This window comes from Rhinopithecus bieti, unplaced genomic scaffold, assembly GCF_001698545.2.
Source record: "Rhinopithecus bieti isolate Rb0 unplaced genomic scaffold, ASM169854v2 scaffold_10612, whole genome shotgun sequence".
NCBI classification, from domain to species: Eukaryota; Metazoa; Chordata; class Mammalia; order Primates; family Cercopithecidae; genus Rhinopithecus; species Rhinopithecus bieti.
The window spans coordinates 1,175,059-1,200,593 of NW_016806990.1; the positions used below are offsets into that span (position 1 = coordinate 1,175,059).

Here is a 25,535-nt window from a genome sequence, read left to right on the forward strand (position 1 = left end):
AATCATACCAGTGTTGCATCATACAAGCTATTTAATTTTGATAAATTAATTACCTCTTCTCCAGTTTCTCCATTATTAAAAGACAATAATGAAGGACCTAATTCACTGGTTGGAGTAAGGTTTGAGTCACACACACACACATACACACACACATGTATATACACACACATACATATATATACAGACATACATATATATATATATATATGAAAAGTTTCATAAAAAGAGCTTTGACGAATCAATAAGACAAAGACAAACAACCTAGTTTTCTTAATGGGCAAAAGATCTAACAGTTACTTCATTAAAAAGAAGATATCAAATGAGCAAGAAACATGAAAAAGTATTCTTCATAATTACTCATCAAGAAAATTCTAATTAAAACCACAGTGAGATATCATCACACACCCAAAATGGTGAAAATTAAAAAGACTAACAATATCAAGTATTGACAAGAATGTGGAATAACGGAAACTCTCGTTGTGGTAAGAGAGTAAACTAATACTGTCTTTAAATTAATAAAAATGGGCAATGGGTTAGCATGGTCATTAATACACTGGAAAGAGAGTAATACACTGGAAAAAGGTCAGTGTCTGTCAAAGATGAACATATGCCTTCCTTCTGACTCAGGAATCACATTGTCAGGTATACATACCCAAGAGGAATTAAGAGCTTATATCCACAAAGACTTGTACAAGAATGTATATAACAGCTTTATTTATAGTAACCTAAAATTGTGAATAACTCAAATGCCCAGCAACAGAATGGATACACTGTAATAGATACAGTGTAGTATATATACATGAAGAAGTTCTAGCCACATTAAGGAAAGGACAACTGCTGTCCCAGGCTAGAATATGGATTATCTCACAGCAGTGAATGAAGCCAAACACGTATTTCAATAAAAAAAAAAATTTTAAAGAGCAGTGCATGCCATGTACTAAGGGATGAATAAATGTAGAGTTACCTTTCATAGTTTTCTTAAAAGGCTGTCTTTACCCCCATCAAAACACTTCTGCCCATATTTTGTCCAAATTCTTAGAGCCCTTTTAAGATTCTTCAGTAATTTGAAAAGCATCAATGGGAATAAAGACTTAGGTTTACTGAAACCTAGATACGTCCTATAACCACAGTCTTTTCCCTTTCCTCTTCTGCTCTTTTCACCTCTTTGCTGTGACAGCTGCTGGATCCCAGTTCATTTGAATAGCAGAATTATTCCTGCTAACTCCTTCTTTATGGACTCAGCCTACAACCACCCATGACTGGGACCTCTCAAGTTTTTGTTCTGTCAGCTCTTACACTGTGGCAAGAACAAAGTTGCCTTATGATAGTTAACACCTGAAAATTGATCTATAATGACTATAAGGAGAGGTTTTATGGAATGTCATCCAAAATGTTTTTTAAATGCATGCTTTATAAGTGAGGGTTAATTTTAATCACCATTTTATTTGAAAGCAGACATTTGGTTTGTGGAATATAGTGACCTCAGGAAAATTCTGTTTCAAAAATAATTAAAAATTGAACTTTTATGTTATTTTATTTAAAAGTTGGTGTATATTCAGACACCTAAAGACTAATTTAATGTCTGTACAAATAAGGTGAAACATGATTAACTATAAGATAAGGCTATATTCAACCCCATAACTTAAAAACCTTATTACTATGCCATCTACTGTCACCCACGTGATAACATAGACCTATGAAATGAACTATGCTGGCAATATTTTAAGTGCAAATAATATTTGGAGCACAGGCATATTTTTTTGATCATGTCCTGACATGCACAGTGTTTCCCAAAGAAAATATTAGAGGTTAGCAATGTAAAATTACTATTTCTTAGAAAAGTGATGCTTAGTTCGTTCAGATTTGTTTATTTAGAGTAATAACTGCTTGGTTGTCCTCAGGATTATTTTATTTTAATTTTTAAATTTAATGATAAAAAATGACAGCCATAATATCTTTTCGTTTCAAAATCATGTAATTTAAATTTAATGTAGTTTGCCTTCTTAGAAATTTTCACTTTATACATATAATTTAAATCAAATTAAATATAAATCAGATTTATTCCTCGGTAATCCAGAAAGCTGCTATGAAACTGAGATTTAGAGAGATTGAATAAAATACTTGAACTCATGTAGTAATTCTGACTCTTCAGCTTGTTATATGGTATCTCGCAGTTGCCTTAGTTTATCTTAACAATTGTTCCCACAGGTTTGCCACTACTCAGTACTCTCTACCTCCTAACATACATTCTCACAAGCTTTAATCATTTCAGAGTTTAGTTATCTATGGGACATGCAGAAATATTAGATAAAAAGTCTAATTAGATATTAGATAAAAAAGTCTAATTAGATATTAGAAATATTAGATAAAAAGTCTAAACTTAGGATGTGGCCTAGTTGGAGGTATAGGTTTATGTATGAGTCATCACAGATAGGGTCGTTAACACATGAGAGAGTTACATCCCCTAGATTGTGTGCAGTGAGGACAGTGATCAGACGATGGAATTCTGACATACTAGCTCATAAGGAATGGGAAAAGTACAGGAACCAATGTTTTCTCAATGGAGAAGGACGGATCGGAGTGATTCTAGAACTAGGAGAGGCACAGTATCAGCTGTCAAATAGTAGTTTCGAGGAGGTGGTGTTTCAGAGAATCACACACAGCACAGAGATCCTGGAAGACAAGGACTGAGTCTGTCTATTGCATTTGTCAAGAAGGTGATTTCTGGGGACTCTTAGCAGGGGTATTTTTATCATGTTTTGGTGAACTGAAGCTAGATTATGATACATTGGATATCAGGAAGTGGGGACAGATGTGCTGTCCAGTGCTGCAGCCACTGGCCACACGTGGCTCTTGAGCACTTGTAATGTTGCTGGTGTAGATTGAGATCCGATCTAAGCATAGAATGCTGCACAACATTTCAAAGACTTAGTATGAAAAAGTAAATGTAAAACATATAATTGATAATTTTATATTGATTACATACTGATATGATAACATGAATATATTGAGTCCATTAACACATTGATTACATACTGATATGATAACATGGATATATTAGGTCAATTAACGTATAAGTAATACTAATTTTACATATCCCTTTGTACTTTTTTTAACATAGCTGATAAAAAACTTTAAAATTTTATATAAGATCACATTTGTGGCTCACATGGTATTTCTGTCATATAGCACTAGTACGTACTATTTTAAGAAGTGTTATTTAAAAGAGAAAATGAAAGCAAATAGTATCTAGATGGAAATGCAGGTCAGAGGGAAGGACTTTTAAACTTATCAGTGACCCCAAGAAATGGGAGAGTTCTAAGGGAAGATGAGAGAGGGTTTGACTAATGAAGCGTGACTTCCTAGGAGGTGGGGTTGGGAGTCAGGTTTGCAGGTGGAGGGATGGAATTGATCCAGAAGAAGACATCTCATTCTCTGAACTGTGACAAAAAAGGAGGTGAGGACATATCTAAATGGAGATAAATATGTAGGTGAAGGTATAGACAGGAAGTTGAAGGCATATGGTATAGAAAAGACATTGAAGTTTGATAGATCACATAGATTAAAACTAGTAGGAGTTTGTGTAAACTACAAAAGTTCTGACTCACTTGTGTGTGCTTGGGATTATAAATCTCTTTCTTCCCATAAGGAGGTTTTATGGTATAGGAATTTGTTAAGATAATTAATAATGAAGAGTCATACTTGATCTAATAATGAAGTACTATTCTTGACACAAGTCATGTTATCTATAGGAGAGTTCGATACCATGCAGAGTCCCTCCACACCCATCAAAGATCTTGATGAGAGAACCTGTAGGAGTTCTGGGTCAAAGTCCAGAGGAAGAGGCCGGAAAAATAATCCCTCCCCGCCTCCTGATAGCGACCTGGAGGTATGCCTACTCATTCTCAAAGATTATAGTTTGATGCTTTATTTCACTGAATGATACATTCTCTATCTTACAGTTCCATTATGTTTCAAACTTAAAAAACAAGATATGCTCACACCTATAATCCCAGCACTTTGGGAGGCCAAGTCGGGCAGATCACAAGGTCAGGAGATCGAGACCATCCTGGCTAACACAGTGAACCCCATTTCTACTAAAAATACAAAATATTAGCCGGACATGGTGGTGGGCGCCTGTAGTCCCAGCTACTAGAGAGACTGAGGCAGGAGAATGGCATGAACCCGGGAGGTGGAGCTTGCAGTGAGCAGAGATCATACCACTGCACTCCAGCCTGGGTGACAGAGCAAGACTCCGTCTCAAAAAAAAAAAAAAAAAAACAAGATATATAATGAATTGAATGGACCCACTTTGTCACAGGCATTTTACATCTCTGAAGTTTGAGATTCCATCCATTATCATAGCAAAATTAAAAACAACAATATAAAGATGATATGGCTCTGCAAATTCTTGGCCTGAGATCATTGCATGTTTTGATCTAAATTGGCACCGGCAAATTTTAAAAATATAGCCATTGTTTGTGAGATACTTTTCTGTGTAGCACTGTATTTCATAGCATTAAAGTAATGAAAGATGTCCAAATGGGTCATTAGGTTTAAAAAGATAAAAGTAATTTGTATAGAAAGAAAATTCATCTTCTAAAATAGGACAAATTTCAATCATTTAATAATATGTGTTAAAATTTGTGTATCTGAAAATTTCACTATATGTCATTTTTCTATTTATAAGCTCTTTTGAGATATCTCTGTACTAAGCAAGGTTGATTTTTATTATAAAACATCAGGAGAAACTATTCTTAACCATAATATGTTACTTCTTACATACCGCATACTTCAGTTAAGAAAAAAATTGAACTTCCAGATTTCGTAAAATCAAATGACAGACGTTGTGCTTCTTTATAAGAGATAACTTCCTTTTCTTGAACAACAGCAGCAAGTTCACATCGCCTCAAGAACTTGACAGGTGATATAACTGAGTGACCGGGCTGAGTTGCCCAGCAGACTGTGAGGAGCTCAGAGTGAAGGCACATTCTGAGGGACCTGCCTGTCACTGCCATGTAGGAATGGCAGCCAGCCTGGCCACAACTTCTAGTTGCTGTGCTACAGTCAAAACTCTGAAGTTTGTGGGAAATTGCCTAGTTTTCAAATGTTAATTCATAATTGAAATCTTTCAAAACTCCAGGGAGTCCAACATATCTGCTGGCCTAATATGACCCCAGGATCCATACTTGACAATTCTGTTTAGTGGTTACTCATTGATTCTTTTAAATATTTCTTTAAAATCTAATTCTTTGCATAAATTGTGAAAGTTTATGAATCCCTAAGGTATAAAACTTTAAAATATGTAGAGTTTCAAGCATGCTTCTATCATAAAGTCTGAATGTATCTCTTTTTGGTGTTAACTACAAGTAAATGTATGGATTAATTTATTCAAGTAAGGACATCTGACTCTTAAGCTTATAATTATTTGTATAATTCCTGCTCCTCAGGCTTTATAGGAGTTAGATTTGGCAAATTTGAAAAACAGAAAAAAGGAATAGTATTATTTTCTATAAAATGATATCAAGATGATCTCTAACAAGGAAGGGAGACATTTTCTGCTTGAAAATAGATTTCTGTTTCCTTGGACTTTTTAATTTTCTGATATTTATTTTTTTGTCTTCAGCGTGTGTTTGTCTGGGATTTGGATGAAACCATCATTGTTTTTCACTCACTGCTCACCGGGTCTTATGCACAGAAGTATGGCAAGGTAAGAAATCAAACATTACTCCAAGAAAACTTGTTATACTTTTTTTTTGATTTAAAATCAAGGGCCATTTCAAAATGCTTTTGAGTGATTTTTATTGCAGTCTGAAATCTTCTCTTAATTATATATTTCTAGTGTCTTATAGTTCTTTAATGTGAACTGGCAAATTTAACAAAGCTTATTATAAATTGAATTCCTTGCTATTTCTTCAAAAGGACTGAGTTTTCTACATCCAGACCAAGCTTCTTAGTCTCATATCATTATTTTAGAAAAAAACTCGTAAATCGAAATGGACTTTAAAGCATTATGAAAGCATATATTATCCCCAATAAAAGAGCTTTAAGAAATGTTTTGAACTAATTTGTTGCAATTGTATAGCAATAGTGAGTAATCTTTCGTCTGACAGATCTTTTGGATTTATGAATGAGTGTTTTTCTGTAACTTGAGTACACATATGAACAGCAACCGAGGTAACACCCCCTCCCATATACATAGTTAGTGATAGATGGTCTCATGCCTCACCTGCTTTTCTCTCTTGCTATCGTTTTTATTTTTTCTTTTATTTATGTATTTATTCATTTTATTTTTATTATTATTATTTTTTAGACAAAATCTCACTCTGTCCCCCAGGCTGGAGTGCAGTGGCATGATCTTGGCTCACTGCAACCTCTGCCTCCCGGGCTCAAACAATCCTCCTGCCTTAGCCTCTCAAGTGGCTGGGATCACAGGCGCCTGCCACTACCCCTGGCTAATTTTTGTGTTTTTAGTAGAGACGGGGTTTCACCATGTTGGCCAGGCTGATCTCAAACTCCTGACCTCAAGTGATCTGCCTGCCGTTCCGCCTCCAAAATGCTGGGATTACAGGTGTGAGCCACCATGCCCGGCATCTATTTTTATAGTTAGCTTCTTGTACCATCATTGTTACAAGCCTCTGTGAGTGCTTCTCCGAAGACTGATGCAACTCTAACAGGCTTTGTGGCTGGAAACACAGCTGTTTAGGCCATAACTGTTGAAGTCTTAAACTTTGTAGGGCTCATAATCAAACTAGAGCCAACTCAGAACGTGTTGGCTTACTGTCAGTTACTATACTCAAAGTTGTATCTTTGGTTCCTTTACATATCACACTTACAGAAATGTCTTCCTATGTCTTCATAGCATTCCATTATTTGATAATATCTCATGCTCATGCAGTTTTTAGCAACTATATTAAGCTTTGTCTTCTGGACAAGTAATGATAAAATTGCATTCAAGTCTAGTCTTCCTAAATTACACTTTGGGTGAATCTGCATTGTCATTTGGTTTTGGTATGGGTAATGGATATTGCTAAACAGATGTGAAGGTAACAGTTTTAACAACCGTTTACAAGAAGTGTTACCCCTTTATCACAAGTATCATCTAAAGCAATCTTCTACAAAGCAGGATGTATACATGTACACCAGACATACAAACCACTCCATTGGGATAAAGAAAGGAAATATTAGAATGAATACACACATACACATACATACATTTGTATCTCATATTTATTAATTTTTATTATCTGTTTCACAATGCACATACTTTATAAATACATTGTCTTAGCTCTGCTGCTAAAACAAATCACCATAGACTAGGTGGATTAAATAGCAGACATTTATTTCTCACAGTTTTGGAGGCTGAGAAGGCCACGGTCATCCTGTCAACAGATTGAATTCTGGTGAGGGCCTGCTTCCGGGTTGACAGATGGCAGTCTTCTTGCCATGCCCTCCACCTCACATGGTGGAGACCAGAGAGAAAAGGAGAGAAAGCAAACTCTTGTGTTTTTTTATAAGGGCACTAATCCCATTCATGAGGCCTTACCCTAAGATCATAATTAAAATATAAGTATATAATTTGTCAGTAAATTATACAGAAATTTGGAGTACACACTTAATAGTCTACTACTGATGAAGTGTGCACCATAAAAAGTTTCCAGACAATAATCTGAAGGATTTCTTCTAAGTAGTATTGGCTTATCAGAAGTACACAGTAAATCCTGTTGAACTGATTGCAATATTTTTGTGCAGCTAAGTTTCATATTAGATAAGTGTTTAAAATAAACAATCTAATAAGCAGATTGGCCCAAATAAAGATCCCTGTAAAATAGTCACCATGAGGGGTTATACCTAAATATCCATGTTGCCCCCATTGTGCCAACTCAGTGCTAGAACTCATCTTTTGGAATTATCGTTAGCCTTTTGACATATTTCCTGGCTTCACATCTTTATCCTTTCGTGGTCATTTTGATCTTTAAAAATAATAAGATCATTTGGACCCAAGGCAGTGATAAGGTGCATGGTAAAACTGTCACTGTATACATTTGTTTTATTTTGTCAAAATACTATAAAGTAATGAAGCTGCCTTTCTCAATTTACTCATAAACTAGCTTTAAGAGCAATTCCAAAAGCAAAGTTCAACTTCTCTCAGCCCTGCTGCATCATGGAAATAAACCTGTCAGCTCCCAGGATGTCGATGGAACATGCAGCACTCATTTCAACATACAACTTTTATTTTTCCAAAGTACTGCCCTAAAAGGTTTTTTTCAAATACAAAATAGAGACTCTCTGTGCATCCTCTATACTTCCAGAAGGTTAAAACAGTAGAGAATACCAAAAGGGTGGGGCAAAGTGAGGGGAAGAAGGAAACTAACCTTTATGGAAGGCTCACGATGTGCCAGGCAGGAAGCATCCCACAGTGTGAAGGGGTAGGCTGTTCTCTCAAAGCTATAGATGAGGAAACATATACAGAGAAGTAATAAAAATGTGTCCACAGCCACACAACCAGTCAATGGCAGAGATGAGTCTTGGGGCCCCAGATTCTTTGACCCCAGAGCCCACGTTCTTTCTGCCACAGCACATCGCATGGCCTAGACAGTTAGTATACTGGGAATGCAATAGAAAAGTAATATTTCCAAACAGGAGTAAAGACAATTTTAGTGAGGTTTTGTGTATGCAGTTGGGTGAGTTCTCTTTTAAGTTGCAATTTTAATGATCTTCTCTCAGACACTTGGGATGTGTTTTCATCAAGAGGTAAAACTTAAGAAATATTCCATGAAATAGAATATGGCAGACAATCATCAGTACCTGCTGGTGGGGCAGAGTACGGAAAGAAGCAGAAGCACTATTGGAAGGGGATGAGAAAGATAAACTTACATTTATAGGATACCTATCATGTGGTTCAGCCAATGTTTGACATTTTAGAAGCAATAGGGTGGTGGTGAAAGGCAAAAGCTTTCGAGTCAGATAAAGTTAAGTTTGAAAATCCAGTTCTGATGCTGACAGCATTCTGACTCTGGCAAATTACTTAAATATTCAGTTTCAAAATTTGTAAAATGGGAATAACACCATCTGTTAGATTGACCACATTGAATAATGTTTTTACTCAGAGCAATTTAAGAAAACTAAAGTAAAAGTGTTTTTAGGCTATATTTTTTTCTAATAAAATAAAACACCCTTATTGAATTCCATGAAAACAACTTATATTGCCTTATTTATTGAATTATTGCTTATATTTTTTCTAAAAGTTGTTTTATCGTTGACAGTTTTCTTAATATAATTCAGAAAATAGGCACTGCCTTTTAGCCAGTAAGAAATTACTATCTTGGCGTATTGAGAGGTAGTTAAATAAAGCCCATCTTGTGAAGCTGTGGACCACATACACCTCAGGGTTCCCTGCAGATGGGACAGAGATGACGCTGGGTAGCTTCAGCTTCACCACAAACCATAACTGAAACATGGTAAACTAGAGCTCCTCAGACAGACTGCATTTAACAAATATTTAGTAATATCAATAGACATGCTTCTTGCTTTCATGGAGCTTACAAACCAAACAAAAAACAAAACAAAACAAAAAACACATTTCAGATAGTGGTAACTTCTGTGAAAAAGATAAAACTAGGTTGCATAATGAGTGACTGGAGTATGTGACTGAGGAAGTGACATTGGTACTGAGAGGAGCTAGCCCTACAAATTAGGAGAGAGGGAGAATTGGGAAGAGCATTCCAGCAGTGGGTGCTGATCTTCCAGAGTTCCAGGAATATGAAGTCAAGTGCGGCTGGAAGGTTGTAAACAAGAGAATGAATACTACAAAGTAAAGGGAAGGAGGTGGAACAAGTTGGCGAAATAGAAACCCCCACTGATCGTCCTCCCTGCAGCAATACCAAATTGAACAAATATCCACACAACAAAAGCACCTTTGTGAGAACCAAAAACCAGGTGAGCAATCACACAATACCTAGTTTTGAGTCATATTACTGAAAGAGGCACTGAAGAGGGTAGGAAAGACAGTCTTGAATTGCCCACACCATCACCCCACGCCAGTCTTCCAGCAGCAGCTGAATGACACAGAGAGAGAATTTGTGCACTTGGGGGAGGAAGAGCTCAGTGAGTGTAGGGTTTTGCATTGGAACTCAGTGCCCTTTCACAGCAGAAAGCAACACTGGGTAGAACTTAGCCAACACCCATGGAGGGGGCATTTAGACCAGTCCTAGCCAGAGAAGAATCTCCCATCTCAGCTGTTGGAACCTGAGTTCTGGCAAAGCATCACCACCATGGGATGAAGTGCTCTGGGGTCCAGGCAGTTTAGGCCACAAGGACCACAATTCCTGGACAAGTCCTGCTGCTCTGCTGGGCTTGAAGCCAGTGGACTCAGCAGACACATGACCTGGTGAGACACCAGCCAGGGCAGCCAAGGGAGTGCTTGTGCTACCCCTCCCTCAGCCCCAAGCATCTCAGCTCACAGCTCCGGTAGAGAGGTCTTCCTTCCACTTGAGGGAGGAGAGGAAAGAGTAAAGAGGAATTTGCCTTGCAACTTGGATACCAACTCAGTCACAGAAAGAAAGGGCACCAGGCAGAGTCTGAGGCCCCAATTCCAGGCCCTGGTTCCCAGATACCATTTCTACACATGTCCTGAAGGAAGCTTGTTTCTTTGAAAGGAAGGATCCAATCTTGACAAGATTCATCTCCTACTGCTAAGATTCATCACCCTCGGGCTCTGAATAATCAACAGTAGTAGCAAGGCAGTACTTGACGCAGGCCTTGGGTGAGACTCAGAAATGTGCTAGCTTCAGGTATGACCCAGCACATTCCTAGCTGTGGTGGCTATGGAGAGGGACTCCTTTTACTTGAGAAAAGGAGAAGGAAGAATAAAGGGGACTTCCTATTGCAGCTTAGGTACCAGCTTGGCAACAGTGGGATAGGGCACCAGGTCGGCATGTGGGGTCTCTGATTCCAGGCCATGGCTCTTGGATGGCATTTTTGCACCTGCCTTTAGGTCAGAGGGGAGCCCACTGCCCTGAAGGGAGAGCCCTAGGCATGAGAGCATTCGCCAGGAGCTGACTGAAGAGCCCTTAGGCATTGAATGAACATCTGTGATAGCTAGACAGTACTTGCAATGGGCCTGGAGCAGTCAGTGGTGATCATGGGAGAGAATTATCTGCTTGTGGAATAGGTAGGGAAAAGTGGGAAGGACTTTATTTTGTGGCTTGGGTGCCAGCTCAACCACAGTAGAATAGAGCAACAGGTAGATTCCTAATAGAGTACCAGATAGATTCCAAATTCAGGTCCTGGCTCCTAGATGGCATCTCTAGACCCACCAGGGACCAGGGGGAACTTGACACCCTGAAGGGAAGGATACAAGCCTGGCTAGCTGTGCCACCTGCTGATTGTAGAGCCTTGAGCAAACATAGGTGGTAACCAGGCAGTGGTTACCACAGGCTTTGAATGTGACCCAGTCCTGTGCTGGCTGCAGGTCTGATCCAGCACAGTCCCAGGGTGGTGGTCACAGAAGTGCTTATGTGTCACCCTTTCCCCAGCTCCAGGCAGCTCAACACAAGAGAGAGACCCCATTTGTTTGGGAGAAAGTAAGGGAATAGAAGTAAGTCTCTGCCTGGTAATCAAGAGAATTCTTTGAGACCTTATCCAAGACCCCCAAGAGGGTATCTCTATGAGTCTGCAGGAGCCACAGTATTACTGGGCTTGGGGTGCCCTCATTTAATGCAGATAGCATTACAGTGACCAAAAACTTAGATCACAACGCCCAAGTTCCTTCAAATACCTCAAAAGCCTTCCCAAAAAGGACAGGTATAAAGAAGCCCAGAAGCAGAGACTCCAGTAAATACCTAACTCTTCAATGTTCAGACACTGATGAGCATCCACAATCATCAAGACTATCTGGGAAAACATGACATCACCAAACAAGGCACCAGTGGTCAATTCTAGAGAGATGGAGATATGTGACCTTTCAGATAGAGAATTCAAAATAGCTTTTTTGAGGAATCTCAACAAAATTCAAGATAACAGAGAAGGAATTCAGCATCCTATAAAATAAATTTAACAAAGATACTGAAATAATTAAAAAGAATCAAGTAGAAATTCTGGAGTTGAAAAACGTAATGGACATACTGAAGAATGCATCAGAGTCTCATAACAGCAGAATTGATGAAGCAGAAGAAAGAAATAGTGAGCTTGAAGACAGGCAATTTGAAAATACACAGCCAGGGGAAACAAAAGAAAAAGGAAAAAAACAGTGAAGCGTACCTACAAGATCTAGAAAATAGCCTCAAAAGGGTACATCTAAGAGTTATTGCCCATAAACAGGAGATGGAGGAGTGGGGCTAGAAGGTTTATTCAAAAGGATAATAACAGAAAACTTCCCAAACCTGGAGAAAGATATCAATATCCACATGCAAGAAGGTTCTAGAACACCAATTAAATTTAACCCAAAAAAGACTACCTCAAAGCATTTGATAATCAAACTCTCAAAGCCCAAGAATAAAGAAAGGATCCTAAAATCAGTGAAAGAGAAGAAATGAGGAACATACAGTGGAGCTCCAGTACATGGCAGCAGATTTTTCAGTGGAAACCTTATAGGCTAGAAGGGAGTGACATGACATATTTAAAGTGCTTAAGGATTAAATATATATATATATATATTTACCCTAGAATAGTATATCCAGTGACAATATCCTTCAAACATGAAGGAGAAATACTTTCCCAGACAAACAAAAACGGAGGGATTTCATCACCACCAGATTTATCCTACAAGAAATGCGTGAGGGAGTTCTTCAATCTGCAAGAAAGGGGTGTTAATGAGCAGTAAGAACTCATCTGAAGTTAAGAAACTCGCTGGTAACAATAAACTACACAGAAAAACACAGAATAGTGTAACACTGAATTGTGGTATGTAAGCTACTCATATTTTAAGTAGAAAGACTAAAAGATGAACCAATTAAAAATAATAACAATGACAACTTTTCAAGACATAGACAGTAAAATAGGATATAAATAGAAACAACAAATAGTTAAAAAGCAGGGAGACAGAGTCAAAGTGTAGATTTTTAAATTAGTTTTCTCTTTGGTGGTTTGTTAGTTTTTTGGTTTATGTAATCAGTGTTACATTGCCATCAATTTCAATTAATGAGTTATATTACTTGCAAGCCTCATGATAGCTGTAAATCAAAAACATACAACAGATACACCAAAAAATACAAAGCAAGAAATTAAAACATACAAACAAACAAGTCATCTTTAGTAAAAGGAAGACAAGAAGAAGGAAGAGGAAACCACAAAACAACCAGCAAACAAATAACAAAATGGCAGGAATATGTCCTTACTTATCAGTAATAACATTGAATGTAAATGGACTAAACCCTCCAATCAAAAGACATAGAGTGGCTGAATAGATAAAAAACCATGACCCATTGATCTCTTGCCTACAAGAAGCACACTTCACCTATAAAGACACACAGAGACTGAAAATAATGGGATGGGGAAATATATTACCTGAAAATGAAAACCAAAAAAGAGCTAGGGTAGCTATAGTTACACCCATCAAAGTGGATTTCAACACAAAAAGTAAAACAAAAAAACTATAAAAATTAGACAAAAGAAAGTCATTATATAATAATAAAGGAGTCAAATCAGCAAGAGGATTTAACAATTTTAAATGTGTATGCACTCAATACTGGAGCACCCAGATATATAAAGCAAATATCATTAGTGCTAAAGAGAGAGAGAGAACCTCAATACCATAGTCACTGGAGACTTCAGCACCCCACTTTCAGCATTGGGCACATTATCCAGACAGAAAATCAACAAAGAAACATTGGACTTAATCTGTACAGACTTAGACCAAATGGACCTAGTAGATATTTACAGAACATTTCATACAACAACTGCATAATATACATTCTTCTCCTACACACATGGATCATTCTCAATGATTACTATATACTATATATTAGTATATAGTATATAGACAATACAAAGTCTTTAAAAATTCAAAAAAATTGAAGCTATATTAAGTATCTTTGACCACAATGGAGTAAAATTAGAAATCAATAATGAGGAATTTTGGCAACTATGCAAGCACATAGAAACTAAACAATAGCTCCTGAATGACCAATGGGTCAATGAAAAAAATTAAGAAGGAAATTAAAAATTTCTTAAAAGAAAAAATTGAGTATGGAAACACAAAATACCAAACCCTGTGGAATGCAGTGAAAGCAGCACTTAGAGAAAAGTTTATAGCTGTAATTGTCTGCATCAAAAAAAGTAGAAAAACTTCAAATAAACAACCTAATGATGCTTTCCCAGTTCTTAAAGAACTGGGAAAGATCAGAGAAGAAATAAATGAAATTGAAATAAAAAAATACAAAAGATCAACAAAATGAAAAGTTGGTTTTTTGAAAAAATAAATAAAATAGACAAACCTTTAACCAGCCTCGCTAAGAAAAAAGGAGCGAAGACTCAAGTAATAAAATCAGAAATGAAAAAGGAGACATAACAACTGATACTTCAGAAATTCAAAGGATTCTTAGAGGCTACTGTGAGCAACTACATGCCAATAAACTGGAAAATCTAGATGAAATGGACCAATAATTAGACATACAAAGCTGCCAAGATTGAATCATGAAGAAGTCCAAAACGTGAGCAGACCAATAACAGGAGATGGAAGCTGTAATAAAAGTCCCCAGCAAAAAAAAAAAAAAAAAAGAAAGAAAGAAAGAAAAGAAAACCTGGGAGCCTATGGCTTTACTGCTGAATTTTTCAAAACATTTAAGGAAGAGCTAATAGCAACCCTGCTCAAACTATTCCAAAAAACAGAGGAGGGAATTATTTCCAAACTCATTCTGCAGGGCTAGTGTTACTCTGACACCAAAACCGGATGAAGACACATCAAAAAAAAAGAAAGCGGCCAGGCGCGGTGGCTCAAGCCTGTAATCCCAGCACTTTGGGAGGCCGAGACGGGCGGATCACGAGGTCAGGAGATCGAGACCATCCTGGCTAACACAGTGAAACGCCGTCTCTACTAAAAAAAATACAAAAAACTAGCCGGGTGAGGTGGCGGGCGCCTGTAGTCCCAGCTACTCGGGAGGCTGAGGCAGGAGAATGGTGTAAACCCGGGAGGCGGAGCTTGCAGTGAGCTGAGATCCGGCCACTGCACTCCAGCCTGGGCGACAGAGCGAGACTCCGTCTCAAAAAAAAGAAAAAAAAAAAAAAAAGAAAGAAAGCTACAGGCCAATATCCTTGATAAATATTGATGTGAAAATCCTCCACAAAATACTAGCAAACTGAATTCAGCAACACACTGGAAATATAATTCATCATGACCCTAGTGGGCTTTACCCCAGGGATGCAAGGATGGTTCAACATATGCAAATCAATCAATGTGATACATCATACCAACAGAATGAAGGACAAACACATAAAGATTATTTCATCTGATGCTGAAAAAGTATTTGATAAAATTCAACGTCCTTTCCTGATAAAAGGTTTCAAAAAACTGAGTATAGAAGGACAATACCTCAACACAATGAAAGCCATATGTGACAGACCCGCAGCTGGTATCACACAGAATGGGGAAAAATTGAAAACCTTTCCTCTAAAATCTAGAACACAACAAAGATGCCCACTGTCACCACTGTTATTCAGCATAGTACTGGAAGCCCTACTTAGAGCAGTTAGACAATGGAAAGAAATAAAGGGCATCCAATTTGAAAAGGAAGAAGTCAAATTAGCCTTATTTGTAGATGATATAATCTTATTTTTAGAAAAGCTTAAAGATTCCATCAAAAAACTATTTGAGCTGATAAAATCAGTAAAGTTGCAGGATACAGAATCAACATACAAAATCAGTAGCATTTTATATTCCAGCTGTGAACAATCTGAATAAGAAATTAAAAAGTAATGCTATTTATAATAGCTACATATAAAATAACATTCCTAGGAATTAACCAAAGAAGTGAAAGATCTCTACAGTGAAAACTATAATAAATTGATGGGATAAATAAAAAAAATGGAAAGAGATTCCATGTTCATGGATTAGAATAATCAATATTGTTAAAATGTTCATTCTACCCAAAGCATTCTATCAATTCAATGCAATTACTATCAAAATACTACTGACATTCTTCACAGAAATAGAAAAAAAATTCCTAAAATGTATATGGAGCCACAGAAGACCCAGAATAGCCAAAGCTACCCTGGGCAAAAGGAATAAAACTGGAAGAATCACATTACCTGACTTCAAATTATAACACAAAATGATAGTAACAAAAACAACTTGGTACTGGCATAAAAACAGACATATAAAACAATGAAAAGAATAGAGTACCTAGAAACGAATTCACACATTTACAGTGAAATCATTTTTTACAAAGATGCCAAGCACATACATTGAGGAGAGGACAGTCTCTTCAATAAATGGTGCTGAGATAACGGAGATCCATGTGAAGAAGAACAAAACTAGACCCCTATCTCTTGCCACATACAAAAATCAAATCAAAATGGACTAAAGACTTAAATCTAAGATCTCAGACTATGAAACTACTACAATAAAACTGGGGAAACTCTCCAGGACACTGGACTGGGGAAAGATTTCTTGAGCAGTACCCCACAAGCACAGGCAACCAAGGCAAAAATGGATAAATGGGAGCTATCAAGTTAAAAAGCTTTACACAGCAAAGAACACAGTCAACAAAGTGAAGAGATAATCCACAGAATAGGAGAAAATATATAAGGAGCTCAACTCAATGGGAAAATATTTAATAATCTGAATAAAAATCGGTCAAGAAATTTGAATAGATATTCCTCAAAAGACATACACATGGCAAACAGGTACATGAAAAGGTGTTCCCATCATTGATCATCAGAGAAACTCAAATCAAAACTACAATGAAATACCATCTTACCACACTTAAAATGGCTTATATCCAAAAGACAGGCAATGCCAATGAGGATGTACAGGAAAGGGAACCCTCATACACTGTTTTTGGGAATGTAAAATAGTACCACCACTATGGAGAACAGTTTGGAGGTTCCTCAAAAACTAAAAATAGAACTACCATATGATCCAGCAATCTCATTGCTAGGTATATACCCAACAGAAAGGAAATCAGTATATCGAAGAGGTATTTGTACTCCTATGTTTATTTCAGCACTTTTCACAATAGCCAAGATTTGGAAGCAACCTAGGTGTCCATCAACAGATGAATGGTAAAGAAAATGTGGTACATATACACAATGGAGTACTATTCAGCCATAAAAAAATGAGATCCTGTCATTTTTAGCAATGGATGGAACTGGAGCTCTTTAAGTGAAATAAGCCAGGCTCAGGATGACGAACTTCACATATTCTTACTTATTTGGAAGCTAAAAATTGAGAGTAGAACGATGGTTTAGAGGTTGGGAAGGGTAGTTGTTGAGAGGTATATTAGTGGGGATGGTTAATGGGTACAAAAATATAGTTAGACAGAATGAATAAGATCTAGTATTTGATAGCACATCAGGAGCTCAACTCAATAGGAAAATTTGAGCTCCTCATATTGTTGACTATAGTCAACAATAATTTACTGTACATTTAAAAATAACTAAGAGAGTCCAGGCACAGTAGCTCACGCCTGTAATCCTAATACTTTGGGAGGTGGGGCAGGAGAATCACTTGAGGCCAGGAGTTGGAGATTAGCCTGGGCAACATAGTGAGACCCTGCCTCTACAGTAAAAAAAAAAAAAAAAAAAAAAAAGGTTTTTTTGTTTTGTTTTGTTTTTAATTAGCTGGGCATGGTGGTGCATGGCTGTATTCTCAGATACTCAGGAGGCTGATGTTGGAGGATCATTTGAGCTCAGAGTTTGAGGCTGCAGTGAGCCATGTGCACACCACTGCAGTCCAGTCTAGGTGTCAGAGTAAAAAATAAATAAATAAATAAAATTACCAAATAACTAAAAGAGTTTAATTGGATTGTCTGTAACACAACGAAATGATAAACACTTGAGGTGGTGGATACCCCATTTACCCTGGTGTGATTATTATGCACTGTATACCTGTATCAAAATATCTCATGATGCCAGGCGCAGTGGCTCACGCCTGTAATCCCAGCACTTTGGGAGGCCAAAGCAGGTGGATCACCTGAGGTCAGGAGTTCAAGACCCACCTGACCAAAAATTACACAGGTATGGTGGTGGGCACCTGTAATCCCAGCTACTCAGAAGGCTGAGGCAAGAGAATCGCCTGAACCCCAGAGGCAGAGGTTGCAGTTAGCTGAGATGGCTCCACTGCATTCCAGCCTGGGCGACAGTGTGAGACTCTGTCTCAAAACAAAAACAAAACAAAACAAAAATCTCATGTATCCCATGTATATATACACCTAGTATGTACCCACAAAAATAAAAAATAAATAGTAGAAGATAAGAACAGAGAGGTAGGCAAGAGCTGGATCAGGCAAGGACTCTTCATTATGGTAAGGTGTTTGGGTTTTTTTTCTGGTTGCAGTGGGAAGCTGTTGGGGGAGTTTTAGGTTTGTCATTGTCTGCTATGTAGAGAGTAGAATTTAGAGGAATAAGAGCGTACACAAGTTGACCACTTAGAAGATGCTGTGCAGTAAGAATGGCCATGCCTTAAATAGGAACAGTGCTTCTGAAACTTGAGTGTGAGTCACAATAACCTGCAGGGCCTGTTAAACACAGATCGCTGGGTTACAACCCAGAGTTTCTGATTTAGGAGATCTGGGGTGGGACCACTGGTTTTGGAACAAATTTCCAGGTAAAGCTCATAGTCCTGGGCTGCATTTTGAGAACCACTAGAGTAGAGTATTTCCCAGACTTTTTTTCCTTGAGCAAACTAATGAACATGTTAATTAATAGTCTTTGAGAACAGGCCATGGTCAAATAGATATAGGGAATACTTACATTTTATAGCCATTCAATGCATGTTATCATAATAAAGGTCATGAGATGTTTAAAAGAATCCTCTATAACTAGGTTTAATCCCTCAGTTCCCTAATGTCATCAGTAATAACCTTGAGGACTGACTGAAATAAGGTCATTCTGACAATTAGTTAAGTCAGAACTTTGCATTGCTAATAACAAGAGTGACCAGAGCCATTATTTCTGGGAGCGGGGAAAAGACCTTTATAGTGTTAAGATTGTCTAAGCTTGAAATTATTATGGGTCCTTAAAATTATTATGGGTTCTTAATTCTTTTCATTTCTTAGATCAGTCTTATTTCCACAATATGCATTTTAGAGTGTAATATTTTGGTATAGCATAGTGATTTTTTAATTATTTTAGCCAGAGATTCCTCTACACACATATGACTAAGAGCATTACTGTATAGAACATCTAAGGGCAGAACTGCTCTAGGTAAAATGTACAGATGGGGGACTGGAGAGATCCCATTTCCCCTGCATGACCACCCCTTTCCCATTGTTCTTGGTCACCATGAAAGGGGTTCCTGAATCCTGAAGCTTGCTCACAATACAGCCTGGAAGGCAGTCGACTAGCTGGAGGAACACTGAGCTAAAAGTCAGAAGGACCTCCTGTGCCTGGCTGTGCCTGGCTGTGCCTGAGGGCAAACTGTTTGACCTCTGAGCCTGTTTCATCTGAAAATGGTTATAATTCATTTCCTTCCAGGGGTTACGGGGTGGCTTAAATGAGATAATATACTTATATAAAAATGACACTCCACAGTGAAAACTATCATCTACCTCATAGGTTAGAGAAAATTCCTAAACATATACCTTCTTTCTCCAAAATGAGAAATAACTAAAGGCAGATGTTTTCAGACCTGCAAGGTCAATGTTTACTCCTGCAGAATAGTGAAGTGGCACTGCAGTGGCCTCAAGTATAGCGAGCTGGGAGCTGCACCTATAAAGACCAGAGATGTCAATCATATCCTGAAATGACCATACCTACCTACATGTCTCACTGTCTTTCTTTCTCTCCCCCCACCCATAATTAGTGGACAATAATGAGTATCATTTTTGACTGGTTACTGTGTGCCTGGCCCTTGGCTGAGTGTCCTGTGAAATACATTCTCTCATTAGCTTTTCCCATCACCCTGTGTGATTGGTACCACTGTATATAGCTCGTAAGTGGCAAGGTCAGTGGAATCCTTATCTCTTTGATAGGTTCTTAATCTCTATATTCTTTTGGTCTCATGTTCTTTCCCCACAACCTATAAAAAATAAAATGTGTGGACCACAATAATGTAGGAATGACCTTTTACCCATAAATTGTCCTAACTAACTTTCGTGTTTTAATTAAAAAAAAGAAACTTTTGGAAAAGTCTGCTTTCATTTATAAATTAAATAATGTGAATTTCCCAAGCGTCTTCCTAATGTGTTATCACTTTTTGACTCTGTTCAATTGTCAACACTGTTTTTTCCAAGAAGAACTATTCCTGGACATTTCTGATGATGGTGAATGAGGAACCTCGCTATCTGAGCCCTGCTGCTATGAGGCTGGTGATGGGTTTTGCAGCTGAGCACCAATTGCCATGTACAGTTTCTGTGCTGCAAAACTCTAAAATAGGAGCTTGTAAATTTGACAGGATGTAGACCAGGAATCATCCATCATGTTAGAGTTTATGAACATTATTTCTATTCCCTGATCAATTGTATGTATCATTTTACCTGATAACTTGCAGTGATTCCTTTTGTTTACAGGGGAGGGTGAAGAAAACTGAATAAATTGTGCTTTAGGGATTATGTTTATTTTGGATCATTAATGTATCATGTGCTATGAAGCTGTGATACTCTAAAGTTATTCCACAGTAAGGACACAGAGGAAATAGCCCAAGTCAGGGGTAAAAAGTAAAGGAACTGAAGGAAAAGTGAATGGTTGCCTGATCATGTGAAACTCAGATTCAGGTTCCCCAAACTGCTTGCTTATTTTAGACAACATCGCATATAACAGCAGTGCTGGTGAAATAATATGTTCATCAGAATTAATCAATTGATTGCTTGTGCATTGAATAGTCTGCACACATTTATGTAGAAAAATACTTCTAGCATGGCATTTGACTGGATTTTAAATGATAGGCTAGTCATGAAGATAAATGCTTACTTTTGTGCATTTGGACTAAAGAAAACCAACATGGTTTAGTAGAAAGTAATAGAATTAATCAAGTGTTAGTACCATGGATCTGAGGCAGTCCTAATGGCAGAGCTAACAAATACCGTATGCTTAGAGGGCTCTGGCTTTGGAGGGAGAATGACCCTGAGTTCAAATTCTACTTCTCCCTCCTAGTGCCCATGTGACCTTGAGTAGTTTATTTAGCATTTATGAGCCTCAGTTGTCTTGTATATAAAATGAGGAGAATAATAAAAGTAGTAATTTGATTCTGAGGGTTAAATGAGTTAATGCATTAAAACTCACCACAGAAGAAACATTCAGTAAGCATGACCTATTTATTTAGTTTCAAGGAAATCTGAAATACAGGAAACTGAATTTTTTCTAAGGAAATTTGCATTTTATATTTGTATCTGTTGTTTTACCTCATAATATGAGTCAGCAAGCTCAGTGTTGCAGAGAAGTAGCACCTATGCCAGGGTGACTAGAGAGTGGTTTTGGTATATATTATGTAAAAGGAATGATTACAGAATTTGCAAGTCTCGAAAAATGCATAATGGTTTTACTGGCAGCTTATATAGTAAGTTTGATTGTGTGTTCATGTGTATGTATACAGTGTGTACAGAAATATCATACATATGCATGTGAAAATAAAACCAAATCAAAGACAGTGACATAGCTCAAACTCTTCCCTAGAGAATTGGGGAATCATTGCTACCTACTGTCTCCCCTTTCAGAGCTTTGTGTTGAGTATATGTTTATTTTGATAATTTCTTTTAAAAATTAAATTGAATGGCTCTGCGTGATCTCTTAAATAGGCAAATATATTACTAACTTTTATTTAAGCCCATCTTTACCAAGTAATTGCGGGAATTACATTAGAAAAGGGGAACGATCTTGAAAGGACATCTCATTGATTAAGTTGAAGCTAATATACCAGAGAGATAATGGTAACTAATCTCTTTCAAACACATAGAGCAGCCTTCTGTAAACTGCCCTGAAGTTTTCAGTTCCTTTGATCTCAGTTGATAATCATTTAATCTAATATCTTGAGGAGGTGGGGGATTAGAACATTAACTTACCTTAAGTATTCTTTAATCATCATCAACCCTCTCCTAGGCCTTTCCTCCTATAGCCGTCTCCTAACATGTCAATCACCTTTCTCCCGGAGTCCTGAGGAGCCTCGTTAGGTGTGTTTATTTGCCACCTCTGCTCTGCCACTTTTCTCTGGGCCCTGTGCTTTCTGACTCATCCTCTCACGGTCACTCTTACCAACATGATATTTTTCTTTCCATCCAAGTGCCATGTTACACTATTGCCATGTACTACCACTGTAATTCCCCCTGAAGTACATTTATTCTGTTATTAGTTTAATACATTTGGATTCCCTTCTGATTGAACCTGTAGAAGCCTCTAGTGGTAAGTTGTGTGATGGTCCCCTTCATCACACAATTTAAGCTCGACAACATTAACTATGTTCAACTGCAAATATGTTGTTTACATTGAACACTTGAATTGTGAACAAAATCTTTTAATGCAAAATGTGCTGGCTTTTCACCTTTACCAGCTCCCCAGCAGATAATTGGCTACATCACTAAGAAAAAGACACCATCAGACATTTGGTCCTTGAAGTTAAGTCCACAGAATGATATTTATGGAGGTGAAGGGTGGAAAAGGCAGTCTTCCTCATAAGCAACTCTAGATAAGTCTAGTTCCCAAGAAATTACACTAAGCCACAGTTCTACTCAGTGATCATGCTGGCTCAAGACCAGCCGTCCTGTGGAAGCACCCCAGAGGCTTAACTCTTGGAAAGCCAGAAGGTCATGCCAGCTCTGATTTTTCTTAACTATCCCAGTCTCTCATTTTAATAGCTTGTAGACCAGTGTTTATTCAAAATTAACATGTATATGAATCACCTGATAATCTTGTTAAACTACCTGGCAAACTAGATCTGGGGAAGGGTCTACAGGTGTGCCTTTCTGACAGGCTCCCAGGTGATACCAATGGTGCTGGTCTGTGTACCACACTTTGAGCAGCAAGGTTGTCATCTGCTGACCATCTCATTTGTACATTGGACTCACTGCAGAGCTTTAGCATGACTGATGCATGGACCCACCTCAGATAATCCGATTTAGTTGGTATGGGGTATGGCCTGAGCAACAGGCATTGTGAAAGCTCCACAGGTGTTTCCCATGCATGGTGGAGTCTGAGAACCCCTGTCTTAGATGTCATCCTCCCAGCTTGGAGTCCTCTTTATGTACCACTATAACCCCACTTTTCCATAATGTCTTTCTATCCTTACCCCATTATTTTTCCATCAGACTCATCTTGTAGAAAACCCCACTGACTGCCTGTACCTCAGCAGCTGAATGTGGTCACAAATCCCAAGTGGGTGCAAGCACTCTTGGGGTCATGAACTCTTCCTGTTGCAGGTTTTGAAGAGCTGAAGGGAAAGCAAGCATACCTCTCCCAGTTCTGTACAAATCTCCTCAATTACTAGGGGGAAAAAGCAAACAAATGAATTCTGTCATCTTTGCACCACCAAATCCGTGCCCCCTACATCTGTAGCCACAGCCTCTGCTGTCTCTTGCACCTCTCGCACCCTCGTTCCGTGCGCCACTCACCTACCCAAGGAATCGACTCCTGAAAGAACGTCTTTCGCTAAGCCACCAGTTTCTCATTCTAGATTCTTCCCATCACACCATCGTGTCTGCTGTCCCATTCCTATCATTAGAAGAGCTTCTTGAGCCCATTTTCCCCTCCGATGACTGCTCTCTTTCTCTGCTCTTTCCAGCTTTGCCATAACATGACACTTGCCAAGTCAGGAGCCACCTTGTTGCCAAATCAAGTGTTCCTTCTTGGCTTATCTTGCTGTGGTCTCTCACAGACATTCAGTGGAGCACTCTTGCATTCTTAAAATCATTGTTTCCTTTCCCCTCCCTGGTCAGGGTCCCTCTTCCTCACACTGTTTCTCTCACACACACTTGTTCTCGCCTCTGGGCTCTCCGTATGTGCGCCACCATGGCGCCTGTTCATGCCTAGCTCCCTTGCCTTTGTCAGGCCTCTGTTTCTGTCTCTGCCATTGCCTCCTGAAAGGGGCCTTCTCTGAATTTGCTTTAAATTAGCCCTCTCCACTCATCCTCATCACTTCTATATCTGCTTATCCTGGTTTTTCTTTCGTAGCTTTATCACCACCTGATATTCCCTTGTTTTCTTGTCTGTTTATCAGGTAGCTCATCCAGTCATAATATAAACCCCATAAAGGTAGGGGCTTTGCTTTTTTGGTTATCTGCTCTCTGCTTGGAATTTGAACGTCTATAATACGTAATAGTCACTCAATGAATATGTGATGAGTAAATGAATGTTCCTGAAACCATTCTCCAGTTCCTCCTAAGAACTTGTAAGCCCACTACCTATCCATCATAGACAAGTATCACAATTGTAAAATTTCCCTTCTGATTTGTGACTGAATTTCATTTTATTTCTTATGATTTAAAGAGTGTATGTATTCTAAAAAATCCAGTAACTTTTTCCACCAGGTTCATGAGAGCTGGTCTGCCTTCTTTCTTCCATGATGAACTTGCATATCTTCTATCTCTGTGTGCCCATGTCTACACATGTGCTACGAGTCCCCAAAACAAAAAACTGTTTTCAAGAGGTTGATGTCTTTAAAAAAAAAAGTCCTTAGTTTCTTTAAAAATACATAATTGTAGCCTCTCCAGAGATATTTTTACAGTGTGTCCCTAGAGGAGGAATTCCAGCTGATGGCCCAATGCAGGGCAGAGGCCCATAGACAGACAGTCTGGCTCCAATTTATGCTCTGTGTTCACATGGTTAATAGGCGTTAGTATTTTGATTTAGAGAAGTGCTGTACTGGATCCTGCCTTGATTATACACTGGTAACATCTGGCTTAGAACCACACATTTAAAGGCCAAGAGCTATTTATTTTCTTCATCTTCCTCTTCTCTGTCTCTCTCTCTTTTCAGTAAAATGTCTGGGGAATAGTTTCAGTATTTTGATACAGCAGTACACAGAATAAATTGGCAGTAGTTCAATTTTTCTCCTATTAAACTCCGTTGTAGACACTTTGAACCTTTTGGAACTTTTATAATATGTATAATATATATCAGAACTTCCACAAAACCCTGTTAGTGCCTTTATTATCCCACTTTTTTCCTCTATCCAAGTTTTTGCTATCACCTCATTTTAGACCCTAAACTCAACACTCACTACAGTTAAATGCAAATAAAAAAAAGCAACTCTTGATTCATAAGGTGCCCATAATTCTACAAACATCTAATGAAAATGAGCAAACATCTCTGTATAAAACTTGAGTTCAATCCAAAAGTATGTTTCGTTCTCAAATGCCTGATAAAACAGTGGAATTGCAGGTGCTGGCAGCTCCTTCACAGCAGTTTGGCAAGATGGAGGGTGCCCAGCATTGCTAAGACTACACCCACCA

At 38.1% G+C, this 25,535-nt stretch overlaps 1 protein-coding gene across 4 annotated transcripts in view; it reads left to right on the plus strand.

Annotated features, from left to right (window-relative positions):
• Positions 1-25,535, plus strand: part of EYA4 (EYA transcriptional coactivator and phosphatase 4) — a 290,845-nt gene that overhangs the window by 238,637 nt on the left and 26,673 nt on the right. For all 4 annotated transcript variants that reach the window (XM_017879599.1, XM_017879602.1, XM_017879601.1 and 1 more), the window contains 2 exons: positions 3,753-3,889; positions 5,627-5,710. In XM_017879599.1, the coding sequence (XP_017735088.1) occupies positions 3,753-3,889; positions 5,627-5,710 (221 nt within the window). The remainder of the gene's footprint in view (positions 1-3,752; positions 3,890-5,626; positions 5,711-25,535) is intronic.